Source organism: Colletotrichum abscissum (assembly GCF_030869225.1).
Source record: "Colletotrichum abscissum strain IMI 504890 chromosome Unknown Scaffold_58.1, whole genome shotgun sequence".
Lineage (NCBI taxonomy): Eukaryota > Fungi > Ascomycota > Sordariomycetes > Glomerellales > Glomerellaceae > Colletotrichum > Colletotrichum abscissum.
In genome coordinates, this window is record NW_026850501.1 from 142,985 (window position 1) to 162,173 (window position 19,189).

Genomic DNA, 19,189 nt, shown 5'->3' on the forward strand with positions numbered 1-19,189 from the left:
GAATCTTCCGAAAAAATGCGTGCCTTTCAGGCCGCAATCCCTCTCATTTCTTTCCTCCCTTGCCTCCCTTCTTCGGCTCCTTCTTCTTCTTCTGTTCGGGCTTCAATGTCGCAAAGTGGATGTACCAGAGAAGCACTCCCTGGAGGATGACGGCGACGAGAACGATCAGGAGGATAGTGAAGAGAATGGGCTGGTCATTCAGAACCGCGACAGCCTCAGGCGTCGCGCCAATAGATCGGAACCAGTCGAATTGACCCATTGTTGCGGTCTCGAATCTTTCGGGGCTGATCGATGTTCGGGTGCGGTGCAAGCGCGATAGCTCACAGAATCGTGCTGGCTTGCGCCTTGCCGCTCTTTGATTTTCGGCGGCTGATTGAAGAGGTGCGAAGTCTGCTCAGGCACCTGTGATGGGCGGTATGGACTGTGGTGGTTGGAATTAAAGGTGTGTACAAGAAAGTCAAAAATGAAGGCCTGAGTCTCAAGTGCGCCAGTCACAAGGGAACAACAAAAAAATGTACGTATTGTTGGGGGACCGGATTAGAAGGTTTTTGTTCGACAGCAGGAAACACGAGATGCTAAAAGCAGTCCAGAAGGAGAAAGGAAAAGAATAGGAGGGTTAGTAGGGGCCAAGATGTAGGGAAAATGATCCGCTCGGCTTCTCGAAACGGGAGACGTCACAATTGGGTGCGCTTCAAGGGCGAGGAGGTGGCCCTACGGTGGCCATGCCACCACCGCGGTGTGCCTTTTCGCAGGCTAGACCGCCTTGGGGGTATGAGACCAGGACGCGACATGGCCGCATCGTGGTTGAATGTATGAGGGAGGTCGCTGCCAGGGGAGGGGCGGCATCGATGCGTGTTTCAGGCCTGCGGCAGAAAGTCGACTGATGTCTGCTGCGGGTGATTGGCTGTGCAGGGACGAGCTGCAGCGGTTACTTCGGCACTAAAAGGGGACCTGGGCTTCTTCACGGGAAAGACGTTCTGTTACAGGCAAGAATTATTACACATCGGATTAGCCATGTGGTTGTTGAGCTGGCAACGACATCAAATGAGTTCTTTGCGCTCTTTCCGGTCGGGAAAGCTTAGTCTTGGCTTCGCGATACCTTCGAAATGATACTCACCAATATCACATAATACCTACTCCAGTCCAAATGCTTTGCGATATAAGCTTGACAGAGGTCGGCCGGTCGCTAACGATGAAGACGGGAGTGACCGTGCACTCCAGAATTAGGTAAGCTAGGTAGCCCCTGGACTTCAGCACAGTCTCGGTGAGCTGCAACCTTTCGGTATGACACCAATCACAAGTCGTCCGCCCCATTATGGTCATGTGACTCGAGGAACATCTCCGCGCCGTCATGCCCGTGATTGCACGGGCCACGGGCGGGAGAAGACCGGGCTTATTGACCAATGATATGGTCTGGATCCGTCCAAGGCAATCGACTGCGAGACGATCCAATTGAGCTTTCCAAAAAAATTGTCGACTAGCTGGCGCGACCCTGAGCTCAAGACCAAAAGAGCCCATCACGCGACTTGCACCCACTCCCCGACGACCTCATTCTACCCCTTTGCTGCCGGCAACGAACTGGCGCAGAGACGTCGCCTCTCTCTGCTGCGATGAACTCGGTACGCCCGGCGCGGAGCGTCTTGTCGAGATGCGTCTCTTCCGCCTCGAGCGCACCGGCCGCCCTTCCCTACCGTCTATTCCACAGCTCCGTTAGCAGGTCAGGTCGGAGGCGGTCACGATTCAACAATATCACCGCCGAGAAGATGGGTCTGACGACCCCTGATGCCATCGAAAAGTATGCGAAACAACACTTCCCCGAGTACACGGAACAACAAAAGGAGTTTCTGAAGGAGAAGTACACCCCCGAGCAGTGGGAAGCTCTCCAGGCCGCCGAGGAGGCCATTGACCCGAAAGATTTGGTGATCCAGGGTCGGTTACGGACGGATCCTTACACGCAGCCCTATATCGACGACTTCTCAACGGTCCAGCCCATCATCGATGCGAAACCCCAAGCGCCTGCGAAGCCCGTGGAGCCGAAATGGCTCCCGAGGAGAATGTGGATCGACGACTACATTGAGAAGATGGCCGACAGGGTCGGCGGCCAGATGCAGGACACCATGGGCAAGGCGTTTGCCCGGGCGCTGCGCAACATCTCAAAGACGAACCCCGCGAAGCTCGACTTCACCGAGGAGGAGCTGCACGAGCTCGAGACCAACCCCGAGTTGCGCCGCAAGTTCCTTGTCGACAACGAGGCCGACGTGCTTGGGGCGAAGAAGGAGAAGAAGGCCGGGGCGGCGTCTATCGCAACCGACGACTGGCTAAAGCAGTTTGACCAGGAATTCTTCAACGAGCTGGAGGGCTCCCTGAGCACCTCGGAGAACCCTCTTCGCTCCCGCGTAGCCTTGTGGAAGGAAGCCGACGGCAAGGGCACTTCGGCGCTCGCCCCTGAGCTCGGCAAGGTCGAGGGTGTCAAGGGACTCTACCAACCTCCGGAAGACGTCGAGGACGACGGCCTCGACCCCACGGGTCGCTTCATCAAGCTCAAGCAGGCCACCGGCATGAAGATTAGCGATATCCTCTCCATTCTCACCAAGAGAGTCGTCGTTCGATCCGTTTCTAACCAGACCCGTCTGGGCAAGATCCGCAGTGCTTCCGTCATCGTCGTAGCCGGTAACGGAGACGGCAGACTGGGGTTGGGAGAGGCTAAGTCGACGGACCCCGGTATTGCAACAGCGACGGCCACGCTTCTGGCTATCCGCAACATGAAGCCTATCCGCAGATACGAAAACCGCACCATCTACGGCAACGTCGAGACTAAGATCTCGGGAACTGTTGTGCAGCTCTTTGCCCGTCCCCCAGGTACGTTCTAATCCTGCTAGTTCCTCGTTCTCTGTTATTTTTTTGACACAGTTATACTAACACACAATCAGGCTTCGGACTCCGCGTCTCTCACAGGATATTCGAAATGGCCCGTCTCGCCGGTATCCACGATCTGGCGGCCAAGATCCCCCGCTCCAAGAACCCTTACAACACCGTCAACGCCGTCTACAAGGCCCTCATGAACCAACCTGATCCGGAGGAGATTGCCATTGGTCGCGGAAAGAAGATGGTCGACGTGAGAAAGGTCTACTACGGCGGATCTGTGTATTAATCTGTATACCACTTCTGTATACCACTGTAAATGTTCAAACAAAAAGCGCAAATCTCTAGAGAACCCCGTCTGTGGCCCCCTTGCCCCCGTGAACAGTGAACGCAAATCTTCATGTCATAAAGTGATTAGCGTCGTGTATTTCTTGGGGGGGTATCTGCTCTGATCGTAGTCTCGTCGTGCATTTGTACACTCTCTCCAACTTCCTCTTGCGGTATAATCCGGACAAAACCGCCGCGGATTGCAGCATGCCTTCTCTCAATATAGATGTTGCACCCTCGTGATCCCACGTATTCGTCTTCCTCTACTCCTCCTCCTCCTCCTGGCTCCTGGCTTGGTCACCCCAATCGATCTCCTGCTGCAGCACTATACTGTACACGCTCGCCTTGAGGAGCGTAAACACCAAGCTCGTCTTGCGCTCTAGCTCCCGCAGGCCGTCGAGGATCTCGGTGCTCGGCGAGCCGCTCAGGTCTTCGAGTGTTGAAGCAAGCTACGGTACAAAAAAAGGGGGACAAGTTAGCTTTGCAGGTCTTTGGGATCGGGTAGAGGGGAGAAGGGGGGAAGGGGGAAAGGTCCGAGTCTGAATGCAATGTAGGAAAGCTGTGTGACGGGACGAACCTTCTTCATGTTATCCGCCAACTTTTCGTACTCTTCCAGCACCTCGGCCTCCAACGGCGACAACTCCGGCTGCGAATGCAGCAGCGTGGAGTCCCGCCCCTGCTCCATTGTGATGATCCAGCTGTCTCTTGTTTGCTCTGTTTCGTACTATATACCAAAGTCAAGTTTGGTCGGCGCTAACGTGGTACAGCGACGTTTCGTTAGGTTCTGGTCAATTATCGACGGGAAGTTGTTTCGGTGAGTCGCGGTGGGACGCGTTGTGGCTTGAACCCCGCCAATCTAACCTTGGGCGAGGTGCCCAGGAACCTACCTAAGGTACCCCGAAAAAAAGCATCAGTCCCCCTTGTCGGTGAGGTGAAGTGTGTCTTCGGTGAGCGCCTTACCTAATGGGGAGGGACTTGTAAGCGGCTCGTGCGCCTTCACCCACCCACACCAAAGATGCGCGCGGACTTCCCGTCATCTTCCAACAACGTCCGTCCACACCTCCATCTTTCAAGATAGTTTGGAGCGGTAAAGGAGGTTATCGTTAGAGCGTCTTACATGACGTCTAAGTATGCCCCTTCAGATGTCTTTCTTGTCAGGGTAGAAGATTGGGTAAGAGCCTGTACGCGAGGCACTGAATCATAGCATCCAAGCCGTCTGTTACCTTCATCGAAAGGTTGTCTATGAGCTGGCAATGAGAGATGACTTTGAATTACCACCATCGCCGCCGACCTCTATGAACATACAACCAACACAGATTTTCTCTGACTTTGGGAATTCTGAAGCGCATTTATCGTAGGCGCCAATCTAGCAAGCGTGCCGTGTGCCGAACCTGATCATGAGCGTGTTCCGAAACCACACATTGTTCGTATCCTTCAAGTAGAAGGGATGGCTTGACGTGGCAAGCCTACTACTCATCGACATCTGCCCCGGATGGTTTCAGGACTAAACTAGAGCACGCGAATCTCATCCCCGTCATTTCGCGACAGTCAGCCACCGAGCTGCCATGGCCGGCCGACACCACCAAAACCACATCTCACTTTGGGCCCAAAGTCGGACTAAGATGGGACTAGAGCACAGGTGAGAGAGCTTAGGGGGGTGGGAAAGCTCTAAATCCAGATGCTCTAGCTCAGGTCACTTGATGAGCCAACAATGGCACCAAGCTGCCAGCCATGGCTTCAATCTCACTTTTATTATAACTCGAGGGTGATCTTTCTTTTCTGGCGTCGTTCGAGATGGTTCTCGTTGAAAAAAAGAGGAGATTTTCATAACATAGCACCCAGCCGGCAACGCGAAACGGTCAAAAAAGTGGCTTACATCAAATCAAAACTGAATAGGGAGCAATGGTCGGATCAAAGACATTCGAGCAGTCGCCGCCTCTCACGGCCAGCGACTCGGCCGAACTCCATACAAAACGCTCCAACACGCCCGCGCTCCTCGTCCGGCGATCATCCTTGATGAGCAAGTTCCCCGAGTCGAGCTCCTCCGCCTACGTCCTCGACTGGGAGACGGACAAGTGCAAGCAGCGCCTTCTCAACCACGCCGAAGACCTCTTAAGGGAAGCCGTGGGCCGGAGGCGGCTCACCATCGTCCAGGGCCTGCCGCTGGATCTGGTCCAGGTGTTGCGGGATTCCCTCGGCGTGAACTCTGGGTTTCTCGAAGCACATGCGGGGAGGCGGCGGCATCGACCGTCGAGGAACGACGAGGGCTCGAGTTTTGTTTCGTTTGCGTATCCGGAGCTGGTCAAGACTACGAGGGGGAACTATGGCCCGGATCCTGGGTATAAGCCGTCGGCAAGGCAATCTGATTTAGTGGATGTCATGGACGAGGCGCCCTTTCATATGATGTCGAGGGATGGGCAGGCAGTCATGTTCTGCCAGGCTTCGTTATGGATGAACAGTAAAGCTGATGGTAAGTTCTCAACGGGTCCTAATGGATACATTCCACGTACTGACTTGCGCCTTCAGTCCTCTTCCTAGACCGCCCCATCTGGAACGATCCATCTTCACAGGTCCAAAAGGCGCGGAGACCACTCTCCGTCACCCGCTCATGGCAAAGCAAAATAGACGAGTCCCAAATGGATGGCACCTCAGTCTGGAACGTCCTCATAGCCGAAGGCGACGAGCTCCCAGGCCTCGAAGACAGCCTTCTCCGCACCTTTCGTCACTCCAATGTCACGAGGCAAACCCTTCCCGAGATCCTCTGCGAGGCGGTCCACGATAAGTGGCTCGACTTCTTCGAGACCCTCCCCTCATGCGCCCAGCCTGGATCCCTGCAGGACGGGGGGCTCTACTGGCAGGCGACAGAGTCTCTCGAGCAGAACCTCGAGCTTGCGCAGGACCAAGCGCGCCAGCCGCTCCTGGGCGGCGGCGGTGGCATGCGGCACCCAGACTGGCGGTCCCTCCTTGAGCGTCTCCAACGCCGCGTCGCCATCTCGAAGCTCGGTTCGACGCCGAGGCCGCAGACCGCGTGGCCCCGGACGCAGCCGACGACGGCGGTCCTTCAGACGCGGGATGTCAACATGCCCATGCAAGGCACCAATAACCAGCCGTACCCAGACGCCATGGCCGCAGACAGCGGCAAAGAAGCGAATCAGCGCGCCCTCGACCGCGTAACGTACCTCGGAGGCATCCTCCTCCCCTTCACGGTAGTCTCCGCCATCCTCTCCATGAACGACGAGTACTCTCCCAACGCGCCGCGGTTCTGGGTCTTTTGGGTCGCCTCTATCGGCGCTGCCATCTTGTGCCTCCTCATCATCTACCTAGACCAGCTGCGCTGCCTCGAGGTGTATTTCGAAGTAGCCGCCGCGGGGACGGTCGAGTCTTTCTTCCCCTCCAGCAAAACTCATACCGCCGCCGCCGCCACCAACGGGATATCTCTCATGTCGATGCCCCCGCAGTCGAGATGGCGCCGGCAGCAGGCGACGGAGATGTACATGGACATGGCGGAGCCCGGCGGCGGAGACGTCGAGGTCATGGCTGACTCGGCGGTGAACCCTACCATGGTCGTGCAGCAGGGCCGGGACGGGTCGAACACCAAGGCGTGGCGGAGGAGGCAGCTCGGTTGGGGCGGCGCGGTGAAGAAGGTTGTTGGGTATTATCGGTGGACGGGCGGCAAGCCGGTGCAGATTAGTCCGTACGGGTCGGAGAGGCTTCAGATGAAGACGATCTGACGTGTGTGGTGTAATGGTTACGATAATGATAATATTGGTCTGGTCAATGGAAAAGTCTACCTTGAATTGACTGTACGACGGCATTTGGTTGCGTCCAATCTGACTGGTTCACTACCTTGACTACCTGAAGTGTCTAGAAAGGGCTATCCTTCGTTCGATTATAGTTCTCCGATCTGTTTCTCTCATACTTTTTTGCCAATCATTAAGGAGGGCAGGCGATTGACGCCTGAGAAGGCGCATGGCTAGAGAACAATGTAAGTCTGTTTTTTTTACTAAATATCAACAGACGCCCGTATTTCGACACTACAGATACAGCTGCAGGGTCTCTCCAAAGTCGTCTTTTCTATCCGGGGACAGATTAGCAACTATTGGCATCTTGATATCGAAAAAAGTGTATCAAAAACTAGGTAGGGTAGCTACGCGGGACCGCCCGAACCCCGCTAGATGAGGCCGGCGTGGGGCCGTGTCCGGATGCAACGTCTGATAAGAATAGCCGTTTTTTCTGCTCCGAGAATATGGAGTCCTCATCAGATGCCTGTGGGGAGCTTTCGACTCCCTCTCGGCCCTGAGTTACCTGGGAAAGACCATACAGTAGGGTAATCAGAGAGAGATTGCATTTGCTGAAAATGCCCAATCATCTTTCTGGAACAGGAATACGGCGGTTGGTACAGCGTTGCAGACTGTTGGTTGGTAGCAGGGGGTAGGCAGCAGACGACAGCCTACAGGGTACTAAAGGTAACTTCTGGACCCCAACGATCTCAACCAGCAAGTTGGGACTTAAGACATAACGGTGCCTTGTCTTTGGGCGTCAAGTTCGACAATTCGCGGCCTGGTACGAAATAGAATGGCCTACATTGGGGGCTGCACCGTGATTGCCTTGGTCCACTTCCCTATGCCATCAATCAGTGTCACTGCAGGTGAATCGTAGGTCCGTTTCTACCCAGGCTGACGGATGCCTCCACCAACAGTCTGTTTACTTATGTACAACCCCCCATTTTAATTGTTGCTAGGTATGCCCCGTTCGTCCTCCCGTAATCCTAGAGGTATTGGATAGCACTAAGCCCAACTTCTATCACCATTACTCCGATCTCCACGATTTGTGACCCCTAGCCCATCCCCAAACGCAACACTTTGAAATTTGATGTAGTTGCCATCTGGTTCGATTTTTCCCATCATCTCTCTCAAAAGGCAGGTAGTCAGTCACTGCTGCCTTCCTTCCTCTTTCCGCCTGCCTGCCCGGGTTGCTCTCCACTATCGTCCCGTCCGCCTATCTGTCTGCCTGCCTACGTACCTGCCTTACCCTTCCCTCACCTTTCCTTCTCACCACCTCCCACACTACCTTACCTTACCTTACCTCGAACGTCCTCGAAATTTTTCGGGATTACGTCCAAAGCCTAGCACATTGTCCCAATTTCTCGATTGATGGCACTCAACATGCGACTCGTCGGCTTGTGAGCACTTCTCTCTATTTCTTTCACTGGCTATTCTTTGGTGTGAAGCTCCAGGAGATACTCCCTCAAGAGTCGCTTTGCACCTCTCCAGGTCTTTTAAAGCCAAGCGATTTCCCGTATGTATTCTTTTTTCCATTTGACCCTTCCATCACACTTCTCCCGCACGACCAGTTGTACCCCGCGGTGTACATTCATTGCTTGGCTAACATTCTTCCTAGAGAAGGCGGCCGCTGCTGGTTACTTTTTTGTATCGAAGCGGCACAACTCGACTTCTGAATATCACTTTCGCATGTTTACATTGCTACACCACTATTCTTCACCATGGCACGCCACAAATTCAATGCCGATCTGGCTCAGGCATCCCGCGAGCAAGTTGAGCATATCTCGGGCCTTCAGAAAGGAGATGATGACGGCGAACTCACCTTCGTTCTTTCCCATGATGCTCTGCCATCTCCTCTCACCGTTTGCCTTACTGCCTTGAATGTGGACGACTACCCGCATGGCCCTGGCTTTGTGGCATACACCAAGGAGGAATCTGTCTCGAGTGCGGTTTCCAAGGTCCTCGACGATATTCCCAACCTCAGTCAGGGCAGAACCATACTGAAAACGCTGGTAATTATCTCAAAGAAGCTGAGCTCAAACCTCAACTCGGCGAACGTTGACGAAGGCTCGGATGTGGAGATGACGGATATTGACGACGACGAACATTGCGGCAATTACGAAGACGAGGACGAAGAAGAGTACGACGACGAGGACTACGAATTTGACGATATTGACTTCGGCATTGATTTTGGCGGTGATGCTACTCCGCAACCACCCAGCCATTTAGCCAAGTTCCCTAGCCGCCTAATCGACGATCTTCAGAAAGCCAAAGACGCCGGTTTCAAGATTTCTCTGTTGGGCGACGCTGCCACACATGAGGAAAGTTGCATCTTCGCACTTTCCCTTCTAGTCGAACACCTGGGAATTAGCGAGGACACACTAGAGGCCTGGGAAATTAGCGCTTCAGATTACATCGTATTGCTATTCAAGTACGATGCAGGTTATCCTTGTGTGGAAACATTTACGAAGCTTCCCGCAGGTCATTCGGAATCTATGCAGTTTCGTTTGGGAAAGTGCGCCTCTTTCAAGCCCACCCTTCACTCAGCACTCATTCCATTCCAAAAGAATCTCGACACTGCCAAGAAGATCTCAGAGAAAGACGGCCTGCCGAAGGAGACCTCTCGCGAGGCGGCGTTTTGCTCAATGCCCATTTCGGAATCGCTGGACATTTTCCTGAATAAGGAGTTTGCCACCCTGCTGAAGACTCGATTGGATGATGGTGTCTCCTGGGACCGCGCAAAGGACATGATGGAGGAGATGACCAAAGAAGGGCACCTGCGTGTCGACAGCTCCACACAAAGCAGTCCCGATTCGAAGCGAAGCCAAACGGCCGGCAGCTCGATTGAAGAAGAGGCTCAAGTCTCGACGTCAGCTCTCACATCGCTCAACAAGGACTACGTACGACAAAACCCCCGGGATACGGGCCCATCGCCGCGCGAAGAACTCAGCTTGCCCCTGATTGCGATGCAGTTCGCTCTGCGCTACTTTGTCAAAAGCACGCAGTACTGCCTCGTATGCCATCGCAAAACTGAACCTGGATTTACTGCCCTCAAGCCGTACGTCTGCAACGATCCTCTCTGTCTCTTCCAGTATATGGCTTTAGGTATGGGTCCCAGTACTGAGCACGACATCATCGCTCGTCCCTATGTCGTCGACCTGTTGATCAGTTTCTGCGCTGCTGCTCTGAAAAGTGGCCGAATTCGAGAATGGCCGCGAGGTCTGTCTATCAAAGTCCCCGTCCCGAGCCATGTCACACCAGGAGATTCCACGTCCGCGACGAACAGATTCCAGGCAACAACGATGCAGGTCCCGATTCAGGCCCCAATGCAGCCGCAGATAGTACAAGATTCCGGAATTCTAGTCTGGGCCCAAATTTCTGCTGGGAAGTTCAACGTGCGCTTCTCCGAGAAACTGGAGAAGTTGCGACCGGGAGACATGATTATTTTGGCTAAACGTGTTTTGCGCCGCGATGGGAAAGATCTAAACATGCACCATTGCCGCATCACCTCAGTCAACACGATCCATGACGACAGCGGCAACGATTGTGGCAAAGCGTTTGAGTTCGATCGTCTCATATCAACCGACAAAGTAACGTACCATAGTACAGTTGTTCAACCGCGCCCCGGGTATACTCAACCGCCTTTTGAGACACACGTCTATCACGAAGAACACATCGATGATGAGGAGGGCGATGCTGAGCTATATCTCTACGATCATGATCTCGACAGTCTGAGCGAAGCGTATCGGAGGGAGGCGTTATTGATTCTCGTGCAGACGATCCCTCCCATCAGATACCTACGGGACTTTCTTCTTAGCCACCAAGGCTGGTCTCTATCTAAGTACAAGATGATATCCAAGTCGGCTCTGGCTTTGCTTCGATGGGTTGTGGCTTCCAACCGCTCGCTCATTGTACAGATTGACCAGCCGGTTGACCTTGACATTGGCGGGATTCAAGCGACTGAGGCTCGACAAAAGGAACGCTTCGTCGGATTGGGTGACGATTGGATGCAATTCCGCTTTGCCCAAGGATCCCCTGAGAAAGAGAATCGGTTCAAGAAAGAGCTTGAGAAGGAGGCGAGTCAAAGATACCCAACGATGTTTGCATGGCATGGGAGCCCGCTCGGGAATTGGCACAGTATCATCCGGACTGGTTTGGACTTCAAACAAATGCTCCATGGGCGTGCCTATGGTCATGGAGTGTACTTCGCCCGCGATTTCGCAACAAGCTTGGGCTACTGCATGAAGCAGGGCAACGAGACATCATGGGCGGGTTCGGAACTCAAGCTGTACGCCGCTATGAGTCTCTGCGAGATTATCAACCGTCCGGAAAGATTCAAATCCGTTCATCCGTACTATGTTGTCGACGAGGTTGATTGGATCCAGTGCCGCTACCTCATTATTCAGCGGAACCAATCAGTGAAGCACGAAGAAGAGCCAGAGACGAAGCCGGAGTACATCTTACAAGATCCCAAGTGGCAACCGGTGGGGATTAACAATACCGTGTTGGAGATCCCAGCTGCAGCACTGCCAAAGTGGCGCCAGAAATCCGTTGTTCCAGGGTCCTCGTGGTCTCAGCCGATCATCCTCACGGATGATTCGGGCGACGACCAGCCAGATGACTTTGACAAGATCATGGACCTCCGAAAGGAGACAGAGAACGACAACAAAGACGCCGATACAGTCGTCCTTGATGCCGAACCGGAGACTGATCCAGACAAGACCTCTTTCACGCCGGGCACACTTGACGTAACGACACTGCCTCAGCTGCCGGCCCCGAGCTGGGCTTCAGACGCGGGGCGAAAGGTCCTTGGCAAAGAGCTTGCCAAGTTACAGAAGGTGCAGGCTACAACACCTCTTCATCAGCTCGGCTGGTTCATCGATTTTAGCAACATTACAAACATGTTTCAGTGGATCGTTGAGCTGCACAGCTTCGAAAAGTCCTTGCCTCTTGCGCAGGATATGGAGCGAGCGGGCGTTGAGAGCATCGTCCTCGAGATCCGATTTGGCCGCCAGTTCCCTCACTCGCCCCCCTTCGTCCGGGTCGTTCGCCCCCGTTTCTTACCCTTTTCGCGCAGAGGTGGTGGTCATGTCACGGCTGGCGGTGCCATGTGCATGGAGCTTCTGACGAACAGCGGTTGGTCTGTTGCGAGCAGTATGGAGAGTGTTCTACTCCAGGTTCGCTTGGCTCTGTGCAATCTCGAGCCTTTTCCAGCTAGACTTGAGTACCAGGGAACAGGCCAAATGACTGGAGGAGGACCCGACTATGGCGTCGGTGAGGCCATTGATGCGTACAGACGCTCTGCCATGGCCCATGGCTGGCAGGTGCCTCCAGACCTACACTTGACGGCCAATGCGATGTGAAGGACAGGGCAAGCAGGGTCGATGAGCAGAGTTGATTGTTTCTCCAGCAAGGTGTGCTTGCTCATGGTAAGGCGTTTTCATGGAGGCTACTTAAGGTGGGGGTTAAGGGCTTCAAAAGAAGCAGGCATATGAGTTCAAGGGACATGGGAATGACGGCATGGTCCATAGCGAGGCAGTTTAATAATTCTTTCATTCAGAGACACACTCAGGTGATTGTAGCCCACATGCCATGGCCTGTACTGAACATCTTCTGCGGCTGGCGTCGAAAGTAAAACTTCATACGCTAGCACGCTCCGGTGGTCCAGCACATCGGCTTTGAATGCCGGGCGAACATAATACATGCACGAGGTAAAGAAAGAGTTGAGGATGGTGAAGCAGGCTCTCTGAGCCACCTTAGGGTACTCCGTGAGGTGACTACAGCTGTGGATACCTTACCTCCACTTACCTTGCCTTACCTTAAAGTTGAGTGGGGTCTTGCGGATAAGATAACACTCGACCAGAAGCTAAGGCAGTAATACGTACCCACCACTCCTACCTCAAGGCTCAACCTAAGACAGGTGAAGTAGGTATCGTACTCCCTTGGTTGACTTTGTTTGTCGTACGCAACGCAAAGAATTCTCACCAAATTGACAAACGAATCCCTGAAACATCCGACGACACATTTGGCGTCTTTGATCCCGTTGTAGGCGCTAGCAAACCTGTATGCCAATATTGAGTTGTTCCTCTGACGTTGCTATACCTAGTTAGCAATCACCACCACTGATCGCGGGCCAAGGATAGGCGGCACAAGGTACCTGACCAACACGGGACACCAAGGTCCACAGTGCTGCACTCAACTGCACCTACGTACAGCTTCCCCAGACTCGAATACGCCCGCCCGCGGCCTGAGGCACGACACGACGTCTTGGCAGCCCGCCGGTAGCTCACTTCCTCAAACCCTCCCACGACACTCTCTCTACACTCCTTATTGGACTCGGATCGCCTTCCAGTCCAACCGCCTTTCACTCTCATCTCGCTGCCCCAAATGCATCGCGCAGCAGTGAGGGCCTTACGGACAACTTACCGATGTACGGCTCGTAGTTTCGCACGCAACAGCCGACGGGGTCTCTTGGACCATAACCTCTCCTCGTCCTACGCTACCCGCCACGGCCTGCGATCCTTCTCCTCGTATCAACACCACCCCGAGCATGCCGTCCAGCCGCTAAAGTCCTCCATGTACATCCGCCGCTTCTCCGTCGCCCTTGTGTCCACCCTCGTCGGCTACGGCGCCTGGTACTCCTACAACGGAACCGGTCTCGATAAGGCATCGAGCTTGACGAGGAGCTTCACCACCGCATCCAATGCCGGCGGCGATGCTGCCCCGACCCGTTCTGTTCTCGTCGTAGGCGCTGATCAGCTGCATACCGGTACATTTGTTGGAGAGGGGCCTATATCCAAGACGACTAGCGACGACGGCCGTAAGGTTATCGAGATGCTGACCCCCGAACAAGCTACCGAGAAGCTGCGCAAGACGGAGCAGTCTTTCCTCGTCAATAGAGGACAGGGCGTACTCCGTTACGACCTTGTCCAGCTTCCTAGCAACGACCCCATCGAAGACGACCATGCCGAGAAGATTGTCGAGGTGCCGAACCAGGCCGCGGGTGCTGCCGGCAAGAGCAACGACTGGATGTTCTGGGGCGTCTTTGACGGCCATGCGTAAGTGAACATTATGGCGGCGTTATCTTTGATGATTGCTAACCACTGAACAGTGGCTGGACAACTTCGGCAAAGCTGCGCCAGACTTTGATTGCCTCCGTTGCCAACGAGCTCAACCAGACCTACCAGTCATCCGCTGACCTGTCTCCTGCGGCTGATGCTATCGATACCGCCATCAAGCTTGGTTTCACTCGTCTGGATGACGAGATTGTAAACCAGAGCGTCGAGAGGGTTCTCAAAGCCGGCTCCAAGACTATGGCTGCAGAGCTGCTGGCACCCGCCCTGTCTGGCTCCTGCGCCCTGTTGTCATTCTACGACAGCAGATCCAAGCTTTTGCGAGTTGCCTGCACTGGCGACTCGCGAGCGGTCCTCGGTCGTCGATCTGCGTCTGGCAAGTGGACAGCTACCGCTCTCTCTGTTGACCAAACAGGAGGCAACCCCGATGAGGCAGCCCGCCTTCGCAAGCTCCACCCTGGCGAGGACCGAGTCGTTCACAACGGCCGAGTTCTTGGCGGTTTGGAACCGACCCGCGCGTTCGGCGATGCTAGCTACAAGTGGAGCCGCGAGATCACCAACAGACTCCGTGAATCCTTCTTTGCCCGGTCCGCTTCCCCTCTCCTCAAGACGCCCCCGTACGTCACTGCCGAGCCTGTCGTCACAACCACAAAGATCGAGCCTGAGAATGGTGACTTCGTCGTTATGGCTACCGACGGCTTGTGGGAGATGCTTACCAACGAGGAGGTTGTTGGTCTTGTCGGCAAGTGGATCGAGACTCAAGCCAGCGGCTCTGGCTCGCAGTTTGATTCTACCTGGTCCAAGCTCTTCGGATCCAAGAAGTCTAGCCTCCCCGTCGAGCAGGCGAGCGACAAGAGCGTCGATGGCCAGAAGACGCCTATCCGCCTGCAGCAGTGGGGAATTTCTCCCGACGCCCCCGAACGGTTCGTCGTCAAGGACAAGAACGTGGCTACGCACTTGGTCCGTAACGCCCTTGGTGGCAAGAACGAAGAGCAGGTCTCCGCCCTACTGACTCTGCCCTCCCCCTTCTCGAGACGCTACAGGTGAGTCAGGTTGCAAGTTCGAGGTAGAGCACATGAATCAGGAAGACTGACCAATCCGAAACAGGGACGATTTGACGGTGCAAGTCATTTTCTTCGGAAACGGTGAGAAGACGGGCTCGGTCAATCTCAACGAGGAGGCAACGGCTCCGTCGAAGCAGCAAGCCGTCAAGGCGAAGCTTTAGAATGCGTCTTCGGTAAACATGTTTCCGCAACGACCATATTACGGGACATCAACATCAGCGCACGTGTTTGTATCTTGTCTGTATGAATTAACTTCTCCAAACCTCGCTGGCAGCGTAAAAGAAGAAGAAGAATCGTGGAGGTTGGGTGGGTACGGCGAGACGTTGTCGCCCACTTGGCGCAAGAAGAGGTGCTGTTTCTGGGAAGCAAAAGACAGTTTACGATGTCTACCCGATCGAGGCATCTACCTGTTCAGAGAAACCAATGTTTGTTTAGCGATAGAGTCAAGTCTAGTGTTTTTCAATGAGGTTTGCTTGGCCCCGTTCATGAGGCTTACTCCTTGTTCAACAACTGATTGTGAAGTCGAGGCCGATTACATGACCTCGCCGGGATGAGTTTCCGATGAGACTGAATGCCTAGTCAATCTATTCGTCTGCCTTACGGATGTCACGTTCATGGCACGCAAAGTTGTATGATTTCTCAAGCTTTTTTACGTTTCATTCGTGGTTAATGATGGCAAGGGTTTACAGAAAACCAAGAAAAAGATTTCCCTCCCCATGGAAGTTTTCTCTCTTCTTTTCATTTTCACTCAACAGCCCACATCGCTTCCGCTTTCTCGATCCTCACGCGCTTGTCTTGCCTTTCTCTTTCTCTCGCTTCTGTTCTCTCGTTTCTTTGAAAAGAAAAAAAAAACCCCAGTTTCCCAAACTCGATAAACGCCAAATGGAGGACTTTCCCTCCAAAACGGGGAAAACGGATGATGAATAACAGGAAACTCCTAATGATGAAGGCACAGAGACCCTATGCTGCAGGTTGAAATATTTTCGTGAGAAGTCCGTGGATAGTCCTCGAGAAGGGGGGAACCATGAAGGTCTTTGTAGCGTGGTTTCGTGGTTTCGCAGCCCTGTTTGTTGATTGCCTCAACTCGAAGAGCTGTGGTCGTTTTTCTCTTTGCTCCGCTCGCCTCTTGTGAGTTCTCATCTCTCTTCAATCTCGTCGCTTGTAAATAATAGTCCGTGGCTGTAGGTACCCTTGGTCAAAAAGCACCTAGCTCTTACACTCTCTCGGGGGTTATCTTATCTCTCGCTCGATCCCAGTCATGAGCGTGACTAATTCAATTGGCCTCGCTCCTACACACGAAGCCCTCCAGCCACTGTCACTGCCCTGGATGCAGTGACGAAGCGGACTACGAGTGATTTTGTCCACTCTGTTGTGAGTGATGGTCGTCGTCTCCGTCATGGTGCAGCGTGACACTGTTGAACTCTTCGAAAGGATCAACGACTTCACCACCGGGGGTCGTCATGCCACTATCCAGAGGAACTCCCTTGAGGTTTGCTTGTAGCGGGTTGGATCCGCTCAAGTCGATGCTCTCACTTTCCTTAACATTGCGGAAGTTGACAGTATCGATGCCGCGCCCAGTAACAGGCACAATGGGAGGCTTCATGTGTCGAATCAACGCCCACTGAGTCGTCTTGAAGAACGGATGAGCCTTGATATCCGAAGCACCGGCCTTGGCACCCAATCTCCGGTTTTCGTCTTTGATCAAAAGTTTACGAATCAGGGATTTGCAAAGGCTACGCTCTTGTCAGTTCAACTTGCATTTTCATCACGTCATTTCAAGCTTACTTGGATAATTGAGGTGCCCCAGCGTGGTCCGGGAAGGGGATGTCTTCCCTCAAGATATTGGCAAAAGTCGCATTTCGGTTCTTGCCCTTGAAGGGGGTGGTTCCGTAAAGCATCTCGTAAATCAAGATGCCGAGGGTCCACCAGTCCACGGCACTAGTGTGGCCGCTACCCTTAATGACCTCTGGTGCAATGTACTCCTCTGTTCCGACGAACGAGTTGGTGCGGAAATTGGCGATGCAGGACCGAGTGTCGATGTGCAATGAGGTGGTGCTGGTACCTGTCTTGCCAATGACCATTGTGGGCTTTCCACCGAGATCGGACTGCTTCGACAAGTCAAAGTCCGAAAGCATGATGTGGCCCGACTGGTGGAGTAAGATGTCTGCATAGTATGTCAGCAACGGATTGGTAAGCGCGAAACTGGCTCTCGTCGAACTCACTCTCTGGCTTCAAGTCGCGATAGATGAAGCCCATCAAATGCAGATATTCCAAGGCCGCGGTGACCTCGGCGGCGTAGAATCGCGCATCGTCTTCGGGGATACACTTGCCGGGGCGCGTCTGCAGCGCCCTGAAGAACTCTCCACCACTACAATATTCCATGCACAGATACAGATAATCCTCCGATTGGAATGAGTGGTACAGCGTAACAATGAAGGGGTGGTTACTCGTAGCTAGAATTTCTTGCTCGGCAAGGGCGCGTTTAATCTTGTTCCGCTTGATCATCTCCTTCTTGCTCAATACTGCAGCGAGTCAGCAACACGTCAGGGTTTGGCTACCGGATATCCTGGATTGAATATTACCTTTCATGGCGTAGAGACGACTGCTCTTCTTCTCGCGGACGAGGTAGACCTTGCCGACGTCTCCCTTGCCAATCAACTTGATCTTGTCGAAACTTTGCGGGCCGACCTCGACATCGCGGACCTTGATGGAATTGGAGCTGTAGGTCCTCCGGAATGTGAGACTCGTACGGTTCGGGGGTGGGAGGTTGCCGAGGACGTCCTTGTCGGGAACGCCCAGGCTAGGGGCAGACGCCTTGGACGGATCAACCATCTCGAGGGTGCCCGAGTCCTTGTCGAGAACCAACGGGTCCTTGCTCAACTCGGCGGTGGCGGGACGCTCGGCGCTGCCCTTGCCTTTGGAGAACAAGCCCTGGGCATTGGGGGCACTGGCGACTCTCCTAAGTTTCCTTGCCAATTCCTCACGTCCGGCGCTCGTCGTCTGCTGTTCGGGGCCGCCGTCAGGACCTTGGATCTTGAAATTTGGGGTATCGGGAGGGCTAGGAGGTACTGATTCGTGGTTGTGATGGCGAAGGCCCGGCTGACCCTGGTGTGCGAAGTAGGGATTCGCGTGCGCGGTCGGGCTGAGGGCCTCGTCGAGGGGGTTGCCTTCGCTGGCGGTGGTGTTTGTCCTCAATCGGCCGACGGTGCCCTTGAAAAAGCTGCTACCAAACTTGCTCCGGATTTCTGGGCGGGCGGCGGCGGCGTCTTGTGAGGAGTGGACGTGAGCAGCGGAGGACTTTTCTCTGTCACGGTCGGCGCCGCTGTTGAGGTTGATGCGGAAGAGGTTCTTCAGCTTCTGGTTGAACTGGGCAGCGCCATTCTGGTGGGTTCGGCTGGCAGGCATATCGGAATCTCGGGGGTGCGCAATCAAGCGACCGATGCCATGGCTGACGGGACAGTTACGGGAGAGATGCGAAGAGGACCGACGATGTTCGGAAGTGCGGAAAGGAGATGGAGCGGAAGAAGAGCGGCGACGGTAGTATGCAGGTAGGTAGGGAGGTAGGTCGGAGGTGAGTAGGTTAAGGTGAAGGGTGAGAGTGAGGTAGGTGGGAGGAACGTGGGACTGGATGCGGAGTGTAAGTAGCGTCGAAAAGGCAAGGTAGGGTCGGGTGGTGGTGGAGGACGAGGAGGAGGTGCAGCAAGCAAGGCCGGGAGAGAAAGATAGGTGTTGGCTGGCTGGCAGGTAGGTAGGTGACAGAACGGGATGGTTGACGGTAGGTGGTGGTGGTGGTAGGCAAGGACGGATAGAATAGGCGGTAGGCGAGCGGTGGACGGGGGAGGAGAGAGTCGAAAGCGAGTTAGTAATATGAGGTGGGCTTAGGCGTCTTTCCGGACGGGCTTCACGCTTCGGCTTCCACACCTCAACTTCCTCCCATGGACCATGGACCATCCATCAACCCCCCCGCTCGTTGGTCGATGACCGTGGCCGTGGTCCAGGTCGAGGTCCTGGTCGTAGTCCTGGTCTTGGCTCGTCACCCGAGAACTACACTACCTTAGGTACGGCTATCTGTTCGCTCCTC

The 19,189-nt window shown here is 54.3% G+C and overlaps 7 protein-coding genes across 7 annotated transcripts; 4 read left to right on the top strand and 3 right to left on the bottom strand.

The window, feature by feature from the left end:
• Positions 1-43: 43 nt before the first annotated feature.
• On the bottom strand, positions 44-259 carry CABS01_14822 (uncharacterized protein; the record flags this gene model as incomplete). Its single annotated transcript, XM_060548160.1, has 1 exon — positions 44-259. One exon carries the CDS (start codon positions 257-259, stop codon positions 44-46), a length of 216 nt encoding a protein of 71 aa, XP_060392924.1.
• A 1,240-nt stretch (positions 260-1,499) lies between these two features.
• CABS01_14823 (uncharacterized protein) lies at positions 1,500-3,151 on the top strand (the record flags this gene model as incomplete). Its single annotated transcript, XM_060548161.1, has 2 exons — positions 1,500-2,859; positions 2,931-3,151. Coding segments are annotated over 2 exons (1,581 nt in total), but the record flags the coding sequence as incomplete, so codon positions are not given.
• Positions 3,152-3,452: 301 nt separating this feature from the next.
• Positions 3,453-3,874, bottom strand: CABS01_14824 (DASH complex subunit Dad3; the record flags this gene model as incomplete). Its single annotated transcript, XM_060548162.1, has 2 exons — positions 3,453-3,638; positions 3,767-3,874. The coding sequence occupies 2 exons, from the start codon at positions 3,872-3,874 to the stop codon at positions 3,453-3,455; spliced, it is 294 nt and encodes a 97-aa protein (XP_060392926.1).
• Positions 3,875-5,091: 1,217 nt separating this feature from the next.
• On the top strand, positions 5,092-6,920 carry CABS01_14825 (cysteine protease; the record flags this gene model as incomplete). The annotated part of the gene is made up of 2 exons (XM_060548163.1): positions 5,092-5,659; positions 5,716-6,920. 2 exons carry the CDS (start codon positions 5,092-5,094, stop codon positions 6,918-6,920), a joined length of 1,773 nt encoding a protein of 590 aa, XP_060392927.1.
• Positions 6,921-8,692: 1,772 nt separating this feature from the next.
• CABS01_14826 (polymerase) lies at positions 8,693-12,334 on the top strand (the record flags this gene model as incomplete). Its single annotated transcript, XM_060548164.1, has 1 exon — positions 8,693-12,334. One exon carries the CDS (start codon positions 8,693-8,695, stop codon positions 12,332-12,334), a length of 3,642 nt encoding a protein of 1,213 aa, XP_060392928.1.
• A 1,024-nt stretch (positions 12,335-13,358) lies between these two features.
• Positions 13,359-15,269, top strand: CABS01_14827 (protein phosphatase 2C; the record flags this gene model as incomplete). The annotated part of the gene is made up of 3 exons (XM_060548165.1): positions 13,359-14,029; positions 14,083-15,087; positions 15,152-15,269. 3 exons carry the CDS (start codon positions 13,359-13,361, stop codon positions 15,267-15,269), a joined length of 1,794 nt encoding a protein of 597 aa, XP_060392929.1.
• Positions 15,270-16,453: 1,184 nt separating this feature from the next.
• CABS01_14828 (serine/threonine-protein kinase nrc-2) lies at positions 16,454-18,513 on the bottom strand (the record flags this gene model as incomplete). The annotated part of the gene is made up of 4 exons (XM_060548166.1): positions 16,454-16,841; positions 16,894-17,272; positions 17,331-17,630; positions 17,691-18,513. 4 exons carry the CDS (start codon positions 18,511-18,513, stop codon positions 16,454-16,456), a joined length of 1,890 nt encoding a protein of 629 aa, XP_060392930.1.
• Positions 18,514-19,189: the final 676 nt, after the last annotated feature.